Source organism: Crassostrea angulata, chromosome 3 (genome assembly GCF_025612915.1).
Source record: "Crassostrea angulata isolate pt1a10 chromosome 3, ASM2561291v2, whole genome shotgun sequence".
NCBI lineage: Eukaryota > Metazoa > Mollusca > Bivalvia > Ostreida > Ostreidae > Magallana > Magallana angulata.
Genome location: NC_069113.1, coordinates 19,681,866 through 19,701,286, shown reverse-complemented (window position 1 = coordinate 19,701,286; position 19,421 = coordinate 19,681,866). Strand labels below are relative to the sequence as shown.

General features: G+C 33.8%; 3 protein-coding genes across 4 annotated transcripts in view; 2 read left to right on the top strand and 1 right to left on the bottom strand.

The window, feature by feature from the left end:
- Positions 1-19,421, bottom strand: part of LOC128176594 (uncharacterized) — a 37,445-nt gene that overhangs the window by 2,464 nt on the left and 15,560 nt on the right. Inside the window, exon 2 of the mRNA XM_052843027.1 lies at positions 1,999-2,172. Within this exon, the coding sequence (XP_052698987.1) occupies positions 1,999-2,017 (19 nt within the window). The 5' untranslated portion in view covers positions 2,018-2,172. The remainder of the gene's footprint in view (positions 1-1,998; positions 2,173-19,421) is intronic.
- Positions 2,106-4,875, top strand: LOC128176590 (GTPase IMAP family member 4-like). Of its 2 annotated transcripts, XM_052843022.1 has the most exons (4): positions 2,106-2,176; positions 3,585-3,635; positions 3,828-3,875; positions 3,976-4,875. In XM_052843022.1, exons 2-4 carry the CDS (start codon positions 3,590-3,592, stop codon positions 4,821-4,823), a joined length of 942 nt encoding a protein of 313 aa, XP_052698982.1. In that variant the 5' UTR covers positions 2,106-2,176; positions 3,585-3,589; the 3' UTR covers positions 4,824-4,875. The 2 variants fall into 2 exon arrangements, with proteins under 2 accessions (XP_052698982.1, XP_052698981.1); XM_052843021.1 differs by lacking the exon at positions 2,106-2,176 and having other exon boundaries at positions 3,575-3,635.
- On the top strand, positions 11,556-19,064 carry LOC128176595 (GTPase IMAP family member 4-like). Its single transcript, XM_052843028.1, has 3 exons — positions 11,556-11,878; positions 17,791-17,860; positions 18,181-19,064. The coding sequence occupies exons 1-3, from the start codon at positions 11,801-11,803 to the stop codon at positions 19,032-19,034; spliced, it is 1,002 nt and encodes a 333-aa protein (XP_052698988.1). The 5' UTR covers positions 11,556-11,800; the 3' UTR covers positions 19,035-19,064.

The window sequence follows — 19,421 nt, the reverse complement described above, 5'->3', positions numbered from 1 at the left end:
TTATTGGTCTAAAGGTCACGATTTTAATAATTTAGAATTTACATTTAATTCATATAGTCTGATTTAGCTTTATTACCAACAGTACGTATGGCATATCTGGTCGACTGGATTTTGAAAAGATCTATCCTACTTTTACAGTTTTGTGATTATATTCCCTTTGAAAAGTATTTGCTTCTCTATTTTGATAATATAGATACCCATTCCCATAAGCGTGATTTGTATCAAGATGAACCCATTCTTTGGCTCAAGTATTGGTCCTTAGTTGAAATTACGATCAGGTTCCATATGTCAATTGTTTTCTTTTCACTATATATTTCATTGAAAACCAACATTTTTCAAAGAATCGTTAAAAATAACCCCTTCACTGATTTCGAAAAGACTTGGATTGATAAATTTAGTATTCCTCTAGCTTTTTTGGCATCAAATTTAAATATTTTTGCAACCTTCAGTTCTTGAGATTTGATATTCACAATCCAAAGTAAGATTTTTCAGCTCGCATATTGCAAAGGATTTTTAGTAGAGCATTTAAAAAATATCTTCGTGTTGTGTTTGATATATCAAATTTTACAAAAAAGTTGTCACAAAACCAATTCTATGTATGTTAAAAAGTGCAAATTGAATCTACTTTAATCAATAAAAATTTCTTCAAAATCTGACAAAAAATAACAACAAAAGCCCTTTTAAATACAAGTCTTGTTTTCAATGAAATATATAGGGAAAAAAGAAAAGTTGACATACTTTTGGCACGTTATTGTGTACTTTGTGTTATACAGTAGTTCTAGAGATTTATAAATATTTGAAAAGAATTTCCTTTCTACAGGGATTGATCCAAAAGTCACACTTTGCTTAAACACGTTCACTTTAGTTCCATTGAATAAAATAAAAAAAAATCTTTCTCTACATTACATCCAGCAAAAATTATTAAAATCGGCAATGTGTTTTTTAAGATCCATGTTCAATTACCTAAGGAGTTGAAGAGTTTTTCTCTAGAGTCTACAGAATTCAGAATTATTCTCCATCGGATAAGTTTTGAATATTTCACGTCATGATCTCTCTCTCTCTCTCTCTCTCTCTCTCTCTCTCTCTCTCTCTCTCTCTCTCATGTACCAAAACTTTATACTCGTTTGGAACTACTGGTGTGCTGTACAGGCACATAGCATAATATTCGGCCTCTCCTACCTCTTCTCACAGCAAACAGTTTTTATGGAAATTTAAATTAGCATGGAGCCCCCCCCCCCCCCACACACCTTTTTAGAGATGTAAAAAAAAATTAAGTGAAAAAAGGAAAGACTGAACAGATGTTTTATGTATATGTTGCAATCTTAATTAATATAGTTCATATTTATGTTGAACTCTGAGGTGAAAGGTCAGTGTTGTACGTGATACAATGTACAAATGTAATGGTTAATAGGACTAAATTCAGACTTACTACTAAAATATGTATCATAATTTTTTTGCAATCAGAGGTATCCTCTGTAGATGTCTTCAGGTGCTAGGGGGCTAGTGTAGTGTACGTGAATACATGTATGTGATAAATTTAAGGCTTTAACGTTTTCGTTAGAAACACGTGCATATGGTCCACGTATTACAATCCTTTTTTTTAATTAAAGGACAACTTGTTATAAGGTTACATGCACAACCCATTTCGATTCTGCTTCCCTTGAAGGTGTTTTATGCAATGTCTGAACTTATTTAGCCTTCCGGTTCAGGTGAGCTAAAAAAGAAATCGATTTTAGGTGTAAGAGTGGGGTGGGGGGGGGGGGTAAAATTCCAAATAAAGAGAACTAGTCTTCTTGTTGTCCCCTATGACACTGTTTTTCTATAAGGGCTTGACATTGAATAAATAGTCAAAACGTCTGTATACTAGATTTATTTTTATGCCTAAACAAATCACTTCTACATCGTAAAATATGTGTACATATGGTGTCACGGAAATAATATACGGTTCGCGAGGAAATAATATACAATTTTATCACATTAAACGGTAAAAATACTTACCAGAAGCTCTGTAATGCATCGGCTACTGCCTAGGCAAACGATACCAACGCGACGTTGAGCAGTGATGGATAACACATACTTTGGAATGTGTGTATGTGTGTGTGTATGACGCAGCAAGCCAGACAGCGGTTCCCATAATGCCACAGGATTTGATGAGCCAGCCGACTCAATTCTCTAAGTAAGTACATTGCACAAGAATTGAATCTATCGACATTAATAAAATCTGCTTGACGGTTTTGATATGCAGTTTGATTGTTTTGTCGCAATATTTGGGCGTAATTGATTAAATTCTTTTATACCAAACAGGTATACATATAATAATATTTATGGGGAAGTCTATTTATACTTGGTGGTAGCCATGCATGGGATCAATTATAGATGCACAGCAGAGGTATTTTTACAAGACAAGAGTCATGTTCTTTTACATGCTGAAATATAAAAAAAAATTATGATGCTTTCGAAAAGAAGGGTAGGAATAGCTAGCTTTGATTATTGGACAAGGCGATTATAATTACCGAATGCCATTTATGTACTGTACAAAACGATGCACAATATACATTATAACAATAACTTCAAGTTGCTAATTCAACTACGTTTATCTATTAGATTAAAAGATAATGAACAACAATACCGCTTACCTAGATTAGGTAAGCGGTATTTTTTCATGAAAAAAAAATTAATATATGACGTCAGGTGCCTGTGGCAGCTTTATATTTATCTTCATTCCAGAAGCACGTTCGCCCCGTCCTCCAATGTTTATCTAGAATTGAATGAATCGGTTCATAGAACAGACGCAAGATTTGAAACAATTTTAGGAAAGACAAAGTGATTGATTTATTTGATCGACGTCCTTGTTTTTTTTTAACGTTTTTGTTTTTTATGTTTTTGTCTTAAAATGGTAACCGTCTTTATCATTTCTTGGTACAACATCGGCAGCAATTTCATCCATTGTTGGAAATAACTTCAACATTTACCCCAAGTCTAACATATTGTTAAAATTAATGTGTGAAAACTTAGTAGGTATGAACTACTTGTAGTATGTAGTCCATTACCTATCTGGGACAAACGGTCCGCGATCCAACCTGAAAACCGATAGTTTTGAATTTTCCGAATTTTAAAACTTTAATGTAATACATTATCAACCAATAGTTAAGTTGCACACGAAATGAGATTCTGACGAGGAATGAATAGGACCGAGGAAGGCCGTGCTGATTTCTAAGGAGTGCTTGTGTCCTAGAGGGGCTAAGCTATAAATTGCCCGACGCATGCTGAGAGGCAGTCTTGGCCTAAATACGTAAAGAGAGGAATACCTAGGTCATTCTACTTTAACATGTTAAAAATATTATATGATTAGTTTTTCCTTAAATGCTTCCATACATGTACAGTATATTTTCCAACCTTATTCCTTCCCTAGAAATTTATTCTAAAGAAAATTTAGTGTTACCAATAGCCATTTTTTTTATCTAGTTGGAAAGTTTGTAGGAAAATTCTAAATAAAAAAAAATAAAATTTAGGTGTTAACAAGTTTTTCTTTCATTTCTTATTTATTCATTTTTTAAAATTTTTGTTGGACCTCATGTTCGCAGATTTGATGGGCAATATGGCTGCAAAAGAAGCTGACATAGAAAATGCTTCAGGTGTGTATGTTTATACATAAAAATTGTTATAGAATTTCAAGCACTTTGTCTTATATCAAATAAAGCAGATCACATGTTTACACATTTAATGGGTAATATTGCTACGCAAGATACTCGGTGAGTAAATTCGGGTATGCACACTCATAAAAACTATCTTGGAAATTGTTTGTCTTTTTCAAATCATATTAACAGATTTCATGGATGATATGGATTCGCAAAAAGCTGGTGGAGGAAAGTCGGGTGAGTAAATTTCTACATAAAATGATTTATAAATTTCTATTAGAGTATTTTTCAAAGATAGATATTTATTTTTAAATGTACATTTATTAATCTAAAACAGACGGCCGTCAGTCACAAGAAGCTGCCATGCAAAAAGAGAAGCCGTCTGCGTCTGCTGAATCTAATAGAAAAATAGAAGAGAGACGGGTTATTCTTGTTGGCAAACTTGGAGCAGGCAAAAGTCATAGTGGAAATGGAATTTTAGGAACTGAACAATTTAAGAGTAAACAGTGCTGGTCCTCTGTAACTCGGAAATGTGATTACGGTACGGCCGTCAGGAATGGAATTAGATATCGAATTTTTGATACACCCGGAATTAACTCACCTAAGAATATCAGTAATGAAATTGATGTAGAAACTGAAATTCGTCGATGTTTATTCTGTACGTCTCCGGGTTTCCACGCCATTGTTCTTGTTTTGTCGGCTGCTGAAAGAATCACAAACGAAGATCTACAAATGCTGAAAACCCTTGACAAGATGTTAGGTGAAAGTTCGTTTAGGTATATGATCCTTGTGGTAACCAAATTAGAAAATGACGAATCTCTCTTGAACGAGATGATTGCAGCAGCACCGGAAGTTGCGAAACTAAATGTTAAATGCGAGGAAAGACGAGTTATTTTTGGCGACGATAAGAAAGAAATACCACCAGAATGTCTGCAAAAATTTGATAAAGTTTTAACAGAACTTATTGAAGAAAATACAAAATACGGTAAAGAGTATTACAGACACAAGTATTACGACCAAGCAACTGGAATACTGATGCTAGATAAGGACGATTACAAGAAAAAGCATCCAGAAATATCCGATAGTGAGGCTTTTGAAATAGTTAGAAACGAAGCAGCAGTTGGGCGTTCCCCACGGGATAGCGAACTTCGAAAAATTACAGATTGTCAATGTATTATTTCATGAAGTTGTATGTCTTATTTTTGTAGAATATCATAAATCTTTGTCTGGTGATGTATATGTTTATTCTCTCAATTTGCTATTTCGCTGATCACTATTGGTCTAAATGTATCGTTTTAATTGCTAATCACTGTCGTCGGAAGCAAATTGAAAATGGGGGGGGGGGGGGTATACCTATACTTCCAAAGAAAAATTTCCCCCTCGAAATCATGTAAATTTTAATCCATGTGTATGGGGAGTGGGGGTGGGGGGTATACCTCTACTTCTAAAACATAAATTTATTTACCCAAATTTCTTCCCCCTCCCCCCCCCCAAAAAAATCATGAAATTCCTAATCCCGGGGGGGGGGGGGGGGGGGGGAGTTGGCATATTACTCCAACTTTCTTAATCTTTCAGGGTTACTTTAAGTACAATTATATTTCCGGCCATAAAAAGTTGGGGGGGGGGGCTAAATCCCCTATGATGCTATGTGCCTAATGGTTAGATCTACATTAACAAAAAAAGGTGGGGGGGGGGGCGCTACGCCCCCCCCCCCACCCCCCTAACCCCCCACCCCTGGTTCCGACGCCTAGCTATGCCAATCATACATTGTAATTATAAGTATCTTTGACAAATCTGTAAATAAGGAGAAAAATTCAATATTTATTCGTTTTATATGATATAAAATGGTTTTGGGCAGTTTTTGCTTTATAAACTGCGAATCTGTTTTTAAAAAAAGCGTAAAGTGTTTCAATCAATTTTATATCGCATAAAACAAACAAATATTGAATTCATTGCTTATTACATATTTTTTTTCTTAATTGCAGATAAAAACGGTCATTTGACCTAAAAATGACGTCAAATTGTACACAATTCAAAGGTAACATCGGGGCGGATTGATAAGTTTTTGACATTAGTTTTAACTTTGACGTAGGCAATTTAATCTTTTAATTATATGATATAAAACAATTTTTAACCAATCAGGAATCGCGTTACAACCAGAATTGAATTAACGCTCCTTTATCAAAAACCAATAAATTCTTCCTTTCCAATAGTCAATATTTTGGTCAAAAAATATTTTTCTGTTTTAAGTGTTAACAATGTTTTTGACATTAGTTTTAACTTTGACGTTGGCAATTTAATCTTTTAATTATATGATATAAAACAATTTTTAACCTATCAGAAATCGCGTTACAACCAGAATTGAATTATTATGAGTTTACGCTCCTATATCAAAAACCAAAAAATTCTTCCTTTCCAATAGTCAATATTTTGGTCAAAAAATATTTTTCCGTTTTAAGTGTTAACAATGCTTCAGTAAGGCATTTCTAATCGTCAACTAATGTGAGTGTCAATAGCCGACTTACAAGCGAGATACAGGGCTCATAGTTCTTTGTTACGTAAACACTTGAAATTTATATGACAAACGCTTAGAACTTTTTGATATTTAAAACATTTAGGAGATAAATATTTGCTTGAAAAAGAACTTTTCTTGGTATATTGAACCAGTGTAAACAAAATATGGCACGAACCTTGTTTACATACCAACAAATTGTGAGCTCTGTATATTGCCTATAACTCTTTGACTGAAACTCAAATTATGAGTGATTATTAGAAATGCATTGATAAAGCATTGTAAATAATAAAAAACAGAAAATAAATTTGATCAAAATTGTGACCATGACCGTTCAAAGGTATCTATGCCGTTTAAAATGAAAACTTTGAAAGAAAGAAGTATTTTCATTTTCCATTAAGCTACAAAAGTTATTAACTTTCTGCAAATTATACAATTTAAATCAAACACATTTAACAGTTTTTAGCCGGGCTCTGCTGAAAGCAGAGCCCTGGCTGTAGACAGGCAAATCGCCAATGTTACTATAAATAGCACAACTTCAAAAGTAAACAAAAAACCAAACAGCGTCAAAGTAAAAGCCTCCGCTATACCAAATATAGTTACATAAAGAGCCACGTTTTGTCAAAAGTGTTGGCACTGCATGTGTTTTTATTTTAATTTCGAGAGAACTGTCTATCTTTTTAGTTTTCTTATTAATAACGTGTTTTAAATACAAGACTATGCATTTTGGACACATACATTGCGAATGAATTTCATGAACTAATTTGCTGCGCGTTGAAGAAATGGGGGTTGAATCAATCGCAACTTCTCGGGCCTTTCCGGCAAGCTCGGAAAAACACCTCGAATGTATTACCTAGGCGTCCATGACCCCCCCCCCCCCTTTTTATAAAACTTGATATAAACACAACACATTTTACGATCTGTTGAGATCTAAGCTAGACTTCATTAAAGTAAATGATATACCCTTAAATATAATACAGAAACGACTTATAAGGCTGTCTAGCCGATACTTATTTTAATGGGAAGCGACTCCATTTTGTATAAAATTCTAACATCCGGTAATGTTAATACATTCGAGGTGTTTTTCCGAGCCTGCCGGAAAGGCCCGAAAAGTTGCGATTGGGGGTTGAATATTTAACGCTTGTTGCAAAATTCAAGGCAGCAACTGTTAAAATTTTTCTACTAGACAGACATATTTATTATTGTTTATAGCCGCTTACAAAAATTGGTCGCTCTCTGACGCTTTGCCGACATTAAAAGCATGAGAGAGAGAGAGAGAGAGAGAGAGAGAGAGAGAGAGAGAGAAAGAGAGAGAGAGAGAGAGAAAGAGAGGGATATGATACAACGCATTATACACCGTCTTTCGCAGCTACTCTGTATGTACAGTAAAGTATTTGTTGGTTTTTAAATACACTTGATATGGAGAGAGAGAGAGAGAGAGAGAGAGAGAGAGAGAGAGAGAGAGAGAGAGAGAGAGAGAGAGAGAGAGAGAGAGAGAGATTTTCAGCCTTTACTACACAATATGCATAAAGACACACCAAAAGAGCCCGGCTTTCGGTACTTCAGTACTTTGATTAAATAAGGAATAAGGAATCATTCTTGAGTATTATGAGGTGATAATTTCGGTCGGGGCGTGATCAAATCCAATAAAGCCCGAAGGGCTTTATGATACATTTGATCACACCCGACCGAAATTATCACCTCATAATATTCAAAGAATGAGTCCTTATTACTTATATTTATAAAATTTCAAACCATCGTACGATTAAATATTTAAATATATATAAGCAAACCCCGCTGGCGCCTCAATTTGGCTTTATGAGTTAAATAGTACAAAGTCGATACATAGTGTTTTCACTGGCAAAAACACTGGAAAATGTAAATATAAGAAATTCAAGTTTATTATTTTTCTGACCGGGCCGGTCAATAAACGCCCAACTGTAAAATATTCTTTAGCATGTGATGTGAAAAGCTAATTTTAGAACGTACACAAGAGGAAACGTGGTCGGTCCGATGATAGTGTAATAACGCGTACGAAGAGAAAAGAAAGAAAGAAACTGTTCGACAGAAAATGTAGTAAAATGAGAATTTAAATTGAAGACCTCTTTCACCCCTGCGAATGTGTTCGGAATGTTTTCTTTATCGTTGCTAAGTATGTAATAAATTCAGAGGTGCTCGAATGAAAGTTCACGAGACTTAACCGAGATTTGTTCAGTTCCTGTGAAATTTCGAGCGGAAGTATAAGTGTTCGGATAATATTCTCAAAATACGTAAGTACTGGTCGTTTTTCATATCATATCCTACTTGGATTTATGTTAAAACATGAACATCTTTTAAGATGTATGTCTTATTTCACCATCTAGCGGTTATTTATATTAAGCGATAATATTCAGAACAGAGTTATCGTCCGTTTTCAACCACGTGTAGAGTGGTTGAAAATTTAAACATTGAATTGCTGAATAAAATCATAGCCATTTTTGATGCTTGTGGTGTGCATTACCATTTTTTTTTAGAAAAATATTGAGTATCTGTTTTGCATAAAAAACTTAATATATCGAGTCATTTTCAGGGAACATTCTGCATAAAATAGTATGGTCTGTTTCACTATTGATGCTATTACTATATAGGTCAGGCGCGGATCGAAAATTAATACTCGGGGGGGGGGGATCTCAACAAGCATGTTATTGTTGCAACAGCAGACAAAAACTATTTTTTGCCTTGTCGCATTTATTTCTAGAACACATTTTATCCACCTATTAATGAAGACAAAGTTTAAAATCAAATAACCTGTAGATTTTATATTTGCCTACAAGTACCTAGATTCTATGAAATAGACTATAAACACGAGGCATGATTGTTACTGCGAAACTGAAAGGGTCAAATAAAATCACGTGGTATAAAATTTAAATGACAATAACATTCGAAGGGGTGCCTTTGAGCGGTGGACACGTGATAGAAAGTTCGTGTTTAACTATGGGCTTGTCGGTTTCTTGCGATAGACAGGTGGGTCATGCAGTTGTTTGTTTTCTTTTTTAAGAAGATATTTACTCATAAAGGAAGAGAAGGTTATGTGTATGGTACAATATTCATTGTCTGAATATGATAAAACTTATATAGCTATCAATCAAATACTTAAAATCTATAAATTGTATATGTTTTTAGTCGAGCGAGCCCCAGACATTTTGACGTTCTATTATCATGATGACAATACATGTTGTCAATGTATGAAAAAAATGGTCTCACCGATTGTCTTCGACACCGATACGCAACCATCCTCATAAAATGCAGATGACAATATCTGATATTTTTCTTATTACAGCACACAAATCTGTTTGAATTCAAACAAATGTAAACATATCTGTCGTATTAATACCTCGTTCTGCATGTTGCTTTTCTAAATTACTACTGTAAACGTGGTTATATTGACGAGTTCAAAATTTGACGATTTTTTAGTAAGAGACAATTGGCGAGTTTTAATTTTGACGAATTTTTGAATAAGAGTAAGAGTTATCTATCTTTGATTTCTTATAATGCCAGGTTAGAGTTATCTTTCTTGCGAACTCTTTTACAAGCGTTGGTATTAATAAAATTTAACTTTGATTGAAAAAAAAGTCTGTACAGATTTGATGGAATAACATTGTTCTTTGTATTTTGTTTTTATTCACTATACGATATTGCCTGAGGTAATAAAGTAGGTCAAACACGGCATGATAATTACGCGTGCAAAGATATTATAGAATGTTGTGACGATTGAGTGATAATTGCATTTAAAACATGCTTGTTTAGATTTTATGGGCTTTTTAAATGCTAATTACATGTTTTTATAGCTATTTACATAAATGAATCATTAATTTTGATCTAGTCCTAACGGGATGATGCCGATAAAAAATTCTGGTATTAATACGCTATATATATGATGTGAAGTTTGGCGAGTGGAAATTTTGACGAGAAAATAAAAATCGCCAACATAGTCAAAATTAACACATCGTCAAAATTTCCACGTTTACAGTATTCCCGCGCACATGCGCAAATCCACCACGTTAATCGTTTATGAATATGCATAGGTAAATCGCCGTTATTCATTTTCAAATTATGGCTAGTACCTCGTTGATATTTAAAAATTGCAAAGTTTTCTATAAACTTCTTTTTCATATATATATATATATATATATATATATATATATATATATATATATATATATATATATATATATATATATATATATATATATATATAGTCATGCTGACAACATTTAGGTCTGGTTTTCAATATTGCAAAAATGCCGTTAAAAACGAAATATATACTTAAATATGATTTCATTATTCTAAGACGGACGCATGCTATTAATGAATTTAGATAAATTCATTTGATCATTTTATAACAAATATATCCTGTTATCCTGCTTTGGGCCTGTGAATCCCACTTCATGAGTTCGAATCTATTTGGGGCTTTTATTTACTGAATTGAAGTTTTGAAACTATATTTTTGTAAATCCAAAATTGACCTTTTTCCGCCTATTTGACTTCTATACTTCGTATCCTTCATGCTATATATCATAATAAAGGTAGTTTTTGTTAATTTGTGAAACCATTTCAAGGTGTAGAGGGCCATCTAAAAGGAAAAGGAACACCAATGATAAATTGTAATTGTACTCAACAGTGATATAAGCATCATTTAATAATCATGATTATTAATAATCTGAACAGACAAGACAGTAACATTTTGCATTAACAATGATTTTAATGAACACCTAGATCATAATTTGGACAATGTATAATCTACTCTCTATATTCTGATTGAATCTTTATTAATTATACTATTATGACATATGTAGTGCCTGGTTTTTTTTTAATCCAATACAATATCTGTAGTATCGTGATTACATGTATCTTTCCTTTGTATCAAGTTTAACCACTTCTTTGGCCCAAACAACGGTCCAAAGCTAACGGTATATATATACGTCTTAGAATAATTGTATATTTTATCAAGTTACTGTCATCGTATATCACATGTTCGAGCATTGGAGATACATTATATTTACATTTCTAGAGAAACATTTTTTTTTTTACAGAATCTTCCTTCTTTATTTTTATAAACTTTTATCTCATCTTGGGTCCATAGTATTGATCCCAATGTCAAGGATTAAAATTGACGACCCGCCTAGGTTAAAAATGTTCATAAATCCATAATAATCATTTTTATAAGGGTTTGACTCATTTAGTTTTTCCTCTTCCCATGAAGTTGATTTATGCAGAGTTTGAATGAATTTTGTTTTTCGGTTCAGATGAGTAAATAAAAAAGAAATCAATTTAAGATATGGGATTAAACAATTTTAAAAAGTTATAATTAGTGTTCTCTTTTCCCACTTAAACAATGTCTTTTATAAGGGCTTGGAAATCGTTACTTATATAGGCAAAGCGTAGGGTCATTTTAATTACTAGTAATGCCTAAACAAAAATCCTGAAATACATGTAGCCATACGGTTTCAAAAGACTTAGTCTTAAATGTTATGAGTTTAAATACACATATTTGCACATTCTATGATAAGAATACATACAAAAAGTGTTGTACTGGATCAGTTAGGAAAAACAACACGACGTTCAGCAGTGATGTACAAGATATATCACACATGTTTAGGAATGCGTGTGTATGTGTGAGGCAACAAACAAGACGGCGGTAACCCATAGTTACATAGGATCGGATAAGCCAGCCGACTACTTTCTCTCAGTAAGTGTTTAAGGTATTTAATTTTTTTAGATTAAAAAAAATCTGCTATAAGGTAGATATGATTTTGGTGTAAAATTTAAAATTATTAAACGAGAGATATATACATATGACAATTTAAATGAGGAAATCTAATTGCCCCAAAAAAGTAATCATGTGTACATTTAATTGTATTTACATCTACCGAGTATTTTCTCATCTATTTTTTAATAAAAAATTTTATTCATAGCTCTGTAAAATCATACAGAACTTTTATATATAGATTCATAGTACTGGTTATTTTGTGGTGTCCTTTTACATGCCTTTTACATGCCGACATATAAACACAATTCATAAAAAATTAGCATGCTCTCAAACATTATTGGACAAGCGAATGCCAGGTCCGGACTGTACAGCGTTACATGTAGCTTTATATCATCATATATGAATATAATATAAGCGTACTTTCCGCGACCTCATTCCTTGCTGATGTACATAGACACATAAATGAGGAAAATGACAGATTTACCTGTAATTTCATTCATCTGGCCGGAAAAATGATATTGTACATGTAACTGGTTTAACACCTAGTCTCTCATTCATTGTAACTTCGTTACTAGTTTAACCAAACTTTGCTCTCTCTCTCTCTCTCTCTCTCTCTCTCTCTCTCTCTCTCAGATTATGTTTCGTTGTGTTTTGGACTTTTGCCAGCTTTGATGGTGATCTTCAACCCAGAGAAGAGCATTTGATAAAACGTTCGTCCTCTCCATAATGTCGTAGGTTTTAAAGAATAAACAGACACTTTATTTGAATTTCAGTTGTAATTTAAACAATTTTGTAAAAGTTAAGGGGAATGTTTCTTTTGATGTATGTCAGGTTTGGGGGTTGAGTGGGGGGTATATTTTTTTTTTGGGGGGGGGGGGGTGGGGGTGGTTGGGTGGTTTTTGGCTATTTAGCTCACCTAAGCTGAAAGCTCAAGCAAAATTTGTCCGTTGTCTGTCGTCGTTGGCGTTGGAGTTGTCGTTGGCGTTGTTGTAAACTTTTCACATTTTCATCTTCCTCTCCAGAACCACTGGGCAGATTTCAACCAATCTCGACACAAAGCATCACTGGGTGAAGTGGATTCAAATTTGTTCAACTGAAGGGCCACACCCTTTTTAAGGGGGAGATAATTTAGAATTATTGAAAATTTGTTGGCATTTTCAAAAATCTTCTTCTCAAAAACTGTAAGGCCAGAAAAGCTTGTATGGAAGTATCCTCAAATAGTGTAGATTCAAATTTGTTCAAATCATGGTCCCCGGGGGTAGGGTGGGGCCACATTGGGGGATAGATTTTTACATAAGAATGTATAGAAAAAATCTATAAAAATCTTCTTCGCAAAACCTTTTGCCCAGAAAAGCTTAAACTTGTGTGGAAGCATCCTCAGACAGTGTAGATTTTATTTGTTCAAATCATGGTCCCCATTGGAAGTTTTCAGTCCAAAAAGCAGTAAATTGTGTGAAAGCACGAGTCGTGCAAAAAAAAAAAGCATGATTCCCTAGAAAAAAGAAGGGCCATAAAGTTGGGGGGGGATATAGGAATAGAGAAAAATCTTCTTACAGGGACAACAACAAAAGGGGCTTGGTAATTACCCCAAAAATATGGGGATAAAAATCCGCAGATTTAAGAAAAAATTGACCAAGATCTACTGTACTTAGGTGTCAAGATATTTTGATTTTGATACTTTAATGCTAATTTGATCAGAGTTAAGGTAGTTGTTGCTCAGGTGAGTGATATGGCCCCTGGGCCTCTGGTTTTTGTATTTGCTGACTGTTTTAGAACCGGGTGACTTTTATTTTTATTTTCTTGGTAAAACGAATGTATGTTATCGGCAGCATTTTCATTTCAAGATAAAAAGATTCATTGAAATTAATGCAAGTATGTCTATAACCAAATTCAGAGATGTATATGAAGTAAAATAAAGAAAAGGTGTAGATATCAGCTTTAAAGTGGAGACGATTACCCAAAGACATATCTTGTTCGAATTACATGTAATGTCTGAAACAGGTAGGTATGTCTGTTGTCCAATAGCAGTCTAGGATAAAAAGTTCCTGACCCGACCTGAAAAAGGTGAGCCTGATTAGGGTGGTTCAGTTGCAAATACAAAATAGTCCTGTGAAGTCATGGCCTGCATTGACTTTGACTGCAGACCAAGTTATAATCAGAAGAAAAATCAAATGCATGACCAGCCAAAAATTAGACAAAAATGAGATTCTGTATACGGAGAATAAAGAGGACAGATTAAGGGTATACAGGTTTGTTTTGGTTTGTCTGTGTGCTAGACAGTCCGATTAATTAAAACCACCCCCTCTCTTTACACTTGTCAGGAGACCCTGACGAGTGTAGAGAAAAGAAGGAAAATCAGTCAGACTGTGCTTTTTTTCTTTGCTATGAGATCTAGAGGTAAAGAAGACATTAAAAGTGAATTTTAAAAAGTGAAAATTACAATGCTGCATTTTACCTGTTTCCTGCAGTTAAGGGAGGCCGATAAATAATTAATATTCCATTGAATTACAAAGTTGCACATAGATATTACATGTATTTTTATACCCCGTCTCAGATTTCTGCTTTTACCACTTTTTAAGTGATATCTTGATAATTTTAAATACGTTTGTGTCCGGTCGAACCTTCAACAACCTAAGAAAAATCCCGAACTGCACGAAATAACCATGCAGATAAACATCAAAATAGATATAAATACAAGCATTGAATTCTTATTTTTGGATACCGTCGGTCCTATAACACACCAAGCCACGCAGACAAATTGAATACCGTGCTAACGTGCAGTATTCAATTTGTCGACACTGACCGACGATATCCACAAATAAGCATTCAGTGCTTAATTAGAAGAATAGAGGGGAGATATCTACACAGAGATATCTAATGTACAAAGATCTAATTAGGTTGGTTGGGGTTTTTTTTTACCTCACCTGAGCTGAAAGCTCAAGTGAGCTATTCTGATCACATTTTGTTTGTCGTCCGTCCTTCTGTAAACTTTTAATATTTTGAACTTCTTCTCTAAAACCGCTTGGCCAATATCAACCAAATTTAGCATAAAACATCCTTATGCGAAGGCGAATATAAATTGCAGAAATGAAAGACCGATTTTTATTCAAAGCGGAGAAAACTTCGAACCTGTAGAAAAAGGGGGGGGGGTGCATTTTTAAAAAATCAGCTTAATTTAGCATATATCATCCTTATGGGAAGGAAAATATAAATTGCAAAAATTAATTCTGTTTTGAATTTGAGTAATTTACAAAAATAATGATAAGACAGAGAGAATGGGGGTCAATCAGTTTAACTTCGGGCTCGATATTTCATATATCGAAAACCAGTTTAGAGGACCATTTGTTAGAAGCAGCCATCTTGAACGGAGATGAATTTGATTTATGTGCAACAGTTAACGTGCGAAGGGATTATTTGAAACATCTAAAATATATTTGTACCGTTTAGATTTATGTGAAGTAAATTGAGGTTAAACATTTCGATGCGTTGACATTTTCATTTGTGACGGTGGTTTTAGCTTGTTTTGATTTTCGTTTAGCATGTTTAGTTTCTTATTATTTTAACTTGAGAGAAACCATTGTCTTTATTTTAGAATTTAAAATGTTCACGTGTAGACCGGTAAACAAGACAGCTGATTGTTTACATACACCTGCGCAAAATCTGATGCACTAACAACATATTATTTAAGAAATAAACAACATTATTTAGTGAACATGGCGTTATGAATAGCAATTGCTTTGTTGGCATATTTCATGATGCGCGCTGGCGCCTCATGGAAAATATGGCAGCAGAGCAGTTGCTATTCATAACGCCATGTTCACTAAATAATCGTTGTTTATTACTTATAATTGCATTTTACCACTTGCAAATACCCTGTATTAGCCTAGACCTTGATATTTAGCTATTGCATCAAAAATAAACATCATCAATTCAAGTGTATTTTCAAGAAGATTATATAGGAAATTGCATTCTCTAGAAATGTCTGGTAAGGTAGCCTAATTTTTTGCAAGAAAGCTTGTCAGAATAGAAAGTTTTCCGGTCAATTTTTTCTTTGATACGTCGATGAATAGAAAAAATTATAATCTTCATTTCTTAAAACTGTTTGAAATACGTCGTTTTTATTTACTTGTGTTCGAAAAACTATCAAAAATTTAGAAAAATTATTATCTTCATTTCTTACCAATTAATAAAACATTTTAAAATCAAAAAGTTGAAGTGTCATTGATCAAAAATGTAAATAATGTAAATGAAGCGGCGCGTATGAATACAAAACAACAACAGCAAGAATATTCAAAATGGATGCGCCTTCAGCTGATGCAGAGCTATTGAGCTGAATTTAATGGATTATACACAAATAGTGAGTTAAAATCTGAACCGGATGAATTGAAAACGAAAGGAAAATACAAGCGATAGCTTGTGATATGACATGTATTTACTGTGCAGAAAGATTCGTAATAAAACTAGTTTTCATGTGAAATCGCTGGAATATGCAACTGGACATAACCACCCAAGGAGAGGCGATCGTGGACGAAAATATGTTGATATGTCGGCAAAGAATAGTATGTAGGGCTGGCGTACTATATATTTCAATTTCCCTCCTCATTTCCTAATTTTCATATCAATTTTTTTCATACTCCCAAAAAAGTGTGTGGGGGGGGGGGGGGCAACTCCATGATAATTCCATTTTTTTATATGTCAATTTTAAAAAAAATGTTTCTGCGAGAAAAAGGGGGGCCCCTGCCCCCCCCCCCCCCGATGCTACGTGCCTGAATAAACAGGCAGCCTCGCAATAATGTTGATTGATCTCAAGATAATAATGTTTTTTGTTTATTTTTGAAGGTTAAACTTTCAAGTTTTTATGTTTATAAAGTTGTATTTTGTTTGCTGACATTAAAACAGACACAACTTTACATTTTGTAGACAGTGTTTATTTTGGAAATTCCCGTTCTATAAATAGTGTTAGATCAGAACAGTTGAGAAAGTAGATCCGGCAAAAAAAATTTGATGCAGGTATCAAAGAAATTTTTCGACCAATCAGAAGCGTCAATATCTCATCAAACGAATAAATATTAAATGATTCCATAGTCCTGACACATTATTATTATGAGGATAAAAGCATTATCGTTGTTCTTAAAAGTTATTGCAACGGAAAATCATCTTTGTTTGTAGACATTTATATTTTTTTTTATAAAGATGAAAATAATGGGTGGGCCTTGGTACAATAGAGCGACATTCCTGTCAATACATTGATTTGAATTATAGCTCTTTAACATATGTGACAACATTTTTCAGTTAAGTTTATCAGTCAAGTGAGTAAGGATATGAAACGTCATACGCAATGAATTCATGCCTGGTAAACGACAATCGTTTATAATGGAGAAAACCAATTAAATTTTTCAATGTTTTTAATTTGAGGAATTGAGCGCATTCATTTTGGTGCATTGAGGAACACTTCTTTAGATATAGGACTTTTTAAGAATAAAATACAATAACTTGTAAGTAGTGGAGGGGGAAAATGTACCTTTATGCTCTCATATATTTTAATCGTTTTATAAAGTGATGAGGGGGGGGGGGTTAAAATAAATGGAACTGGAAGTTAACCGTGAACACCAACTGAAAATTTAGTTATTTATATTGCAAATGATCTTATTTTCGGTAAAAATGGTATTCCATAAAGGTAAATGTGTCAAAGATTAATCATATGCAAAAATAAGTGTAAAATTCGGATATTCATTTTTTGTTAATCTACCGAGGGGCCATATGGCAAAATATCCTTTGAACGCCCATACAAAGCCAGTGTTGTTCCGGTGAGCGATGTGGCCCATTGGGCCTCTTGTTTTTAATGTTTTGTGTCATTTTTACAAAAGCAAATAATTCTTTAATCAAATAAGGATGACTTGATGTTCACATATTTGATGGGCAATATGGCTACACAAGAAGCTGGAAAAGAATATTCTTCTGGTGTGTATATGTCAATATAAAATTATTTTAGAAGTACTTTGTCTTTCACTTAATAAAGTCGATCTAATGTTCACACATTTCCTGGGTATTATTACTAGGCAAGATATTGTTGAGGAAATTCGGATGTGCATATTCATAGAAAATATTTTTTTAAATCTTTGTCTTTTGCAAATCATGTTTAGTTGTTCATTATTTGTTCATGAATCTAAATGGAATCTATTAAAATATATTTTCTGTTTTTGGTAAATTAAGTAAATATTACATTTCATAAATTATGTACATTGATGTACAATATATATTCATTCATTAATCTAAATCAGACATTTGTCAAGCACAAGAAGCTGTCCTACCGAGAGAGGTACCGCATGTGTCTGCTGAACCTAATCAAAAAGTAGAAGAAAGACGGGTTATTCTTGTTGGCAAACTTGGAGCAGGCAAAAGCCACAGTGGAAATGGAATTTTGGGTACTGAACAATTTCAGAGTGAACAGTGTTGGTCGTCTGTGACACGGAGATGTGATTACGGTACGGCCGTCAGGAATGGAATTAGATATCGAGTTTTTGATACACCTGGCGTTAACTCCCCTGAGGACATCAGAGATGGAATTGACGTAGAAACGGAAATTCGTCGATGTCTATTTTGTACGTCTCCGGGTTTCCATGCCATTGTTCTCGTTCTGTCGGCGACTGAGAGGATCGCAAGAGAAGACCTAGAAATGCTTAAAAATCTTGACACTATGTTAGGTGAAAGTTCGTTTAAGTATATGATCCTTGTGATCACCAAGTTACAAAATGACGAATCTCGCTTGAACGAGATGATTGCAAGGGCTCCGGAAGTTGCGAAACTGAATGTTAAATGCGAGGCAAGACGAGTTATATTTGGTAAAGATGAGAAAGAAATACCACCTGAATGTCTGCAAAAGTTTGATGAAGTGTTAACGAAACTGATTAAACAGAATAAAAGATACGGTAAAGAGTATTATAGACATAAGTATTACGATCAAGCAACTGCAATACTGAAGCTAGATAAGGACGACTACAAGAAAAAGCATCCAGAAATATCCGATAGTGAGGCTTTTGAAATAGTTAGAAACGAGGCAGCGATTGGTCTTTCCCCACGGGATAGCGAACTTCTAAAAATTAAAGATCAAGATTGTCAATGTGTTATTTCCTAAATACCCTTTTCATTCTCTGTTTTGCATAAAATCAAATATATGTTTGTTTATGTTTTTCTTCATTTTTTCAATGGTCAATTCCGCTAATCACTACTCACAAAGTCTAGTCGAATTTCGGAGGCTTTATTCAAGCGATAGTCGAGTACTCGTTGATTTATTTGAAACTGTATGTCTTTTTCAAATCAAATGATGCTACTGTCACATATATACACAGTATCTTGAACTCTAAAACCTTAAGAAAATTTTAATTAACGTATTTCGTTTCCAACGGAAAACCTTTTAGTGTTTATAATGTTTTTTCTTTCTTATTATTTCCCCCTTTATTGTCGGCAGAATTTCTCAGAGATGGTTACCTATGTAGATATTTTCCTGAATTTATGGGGAATA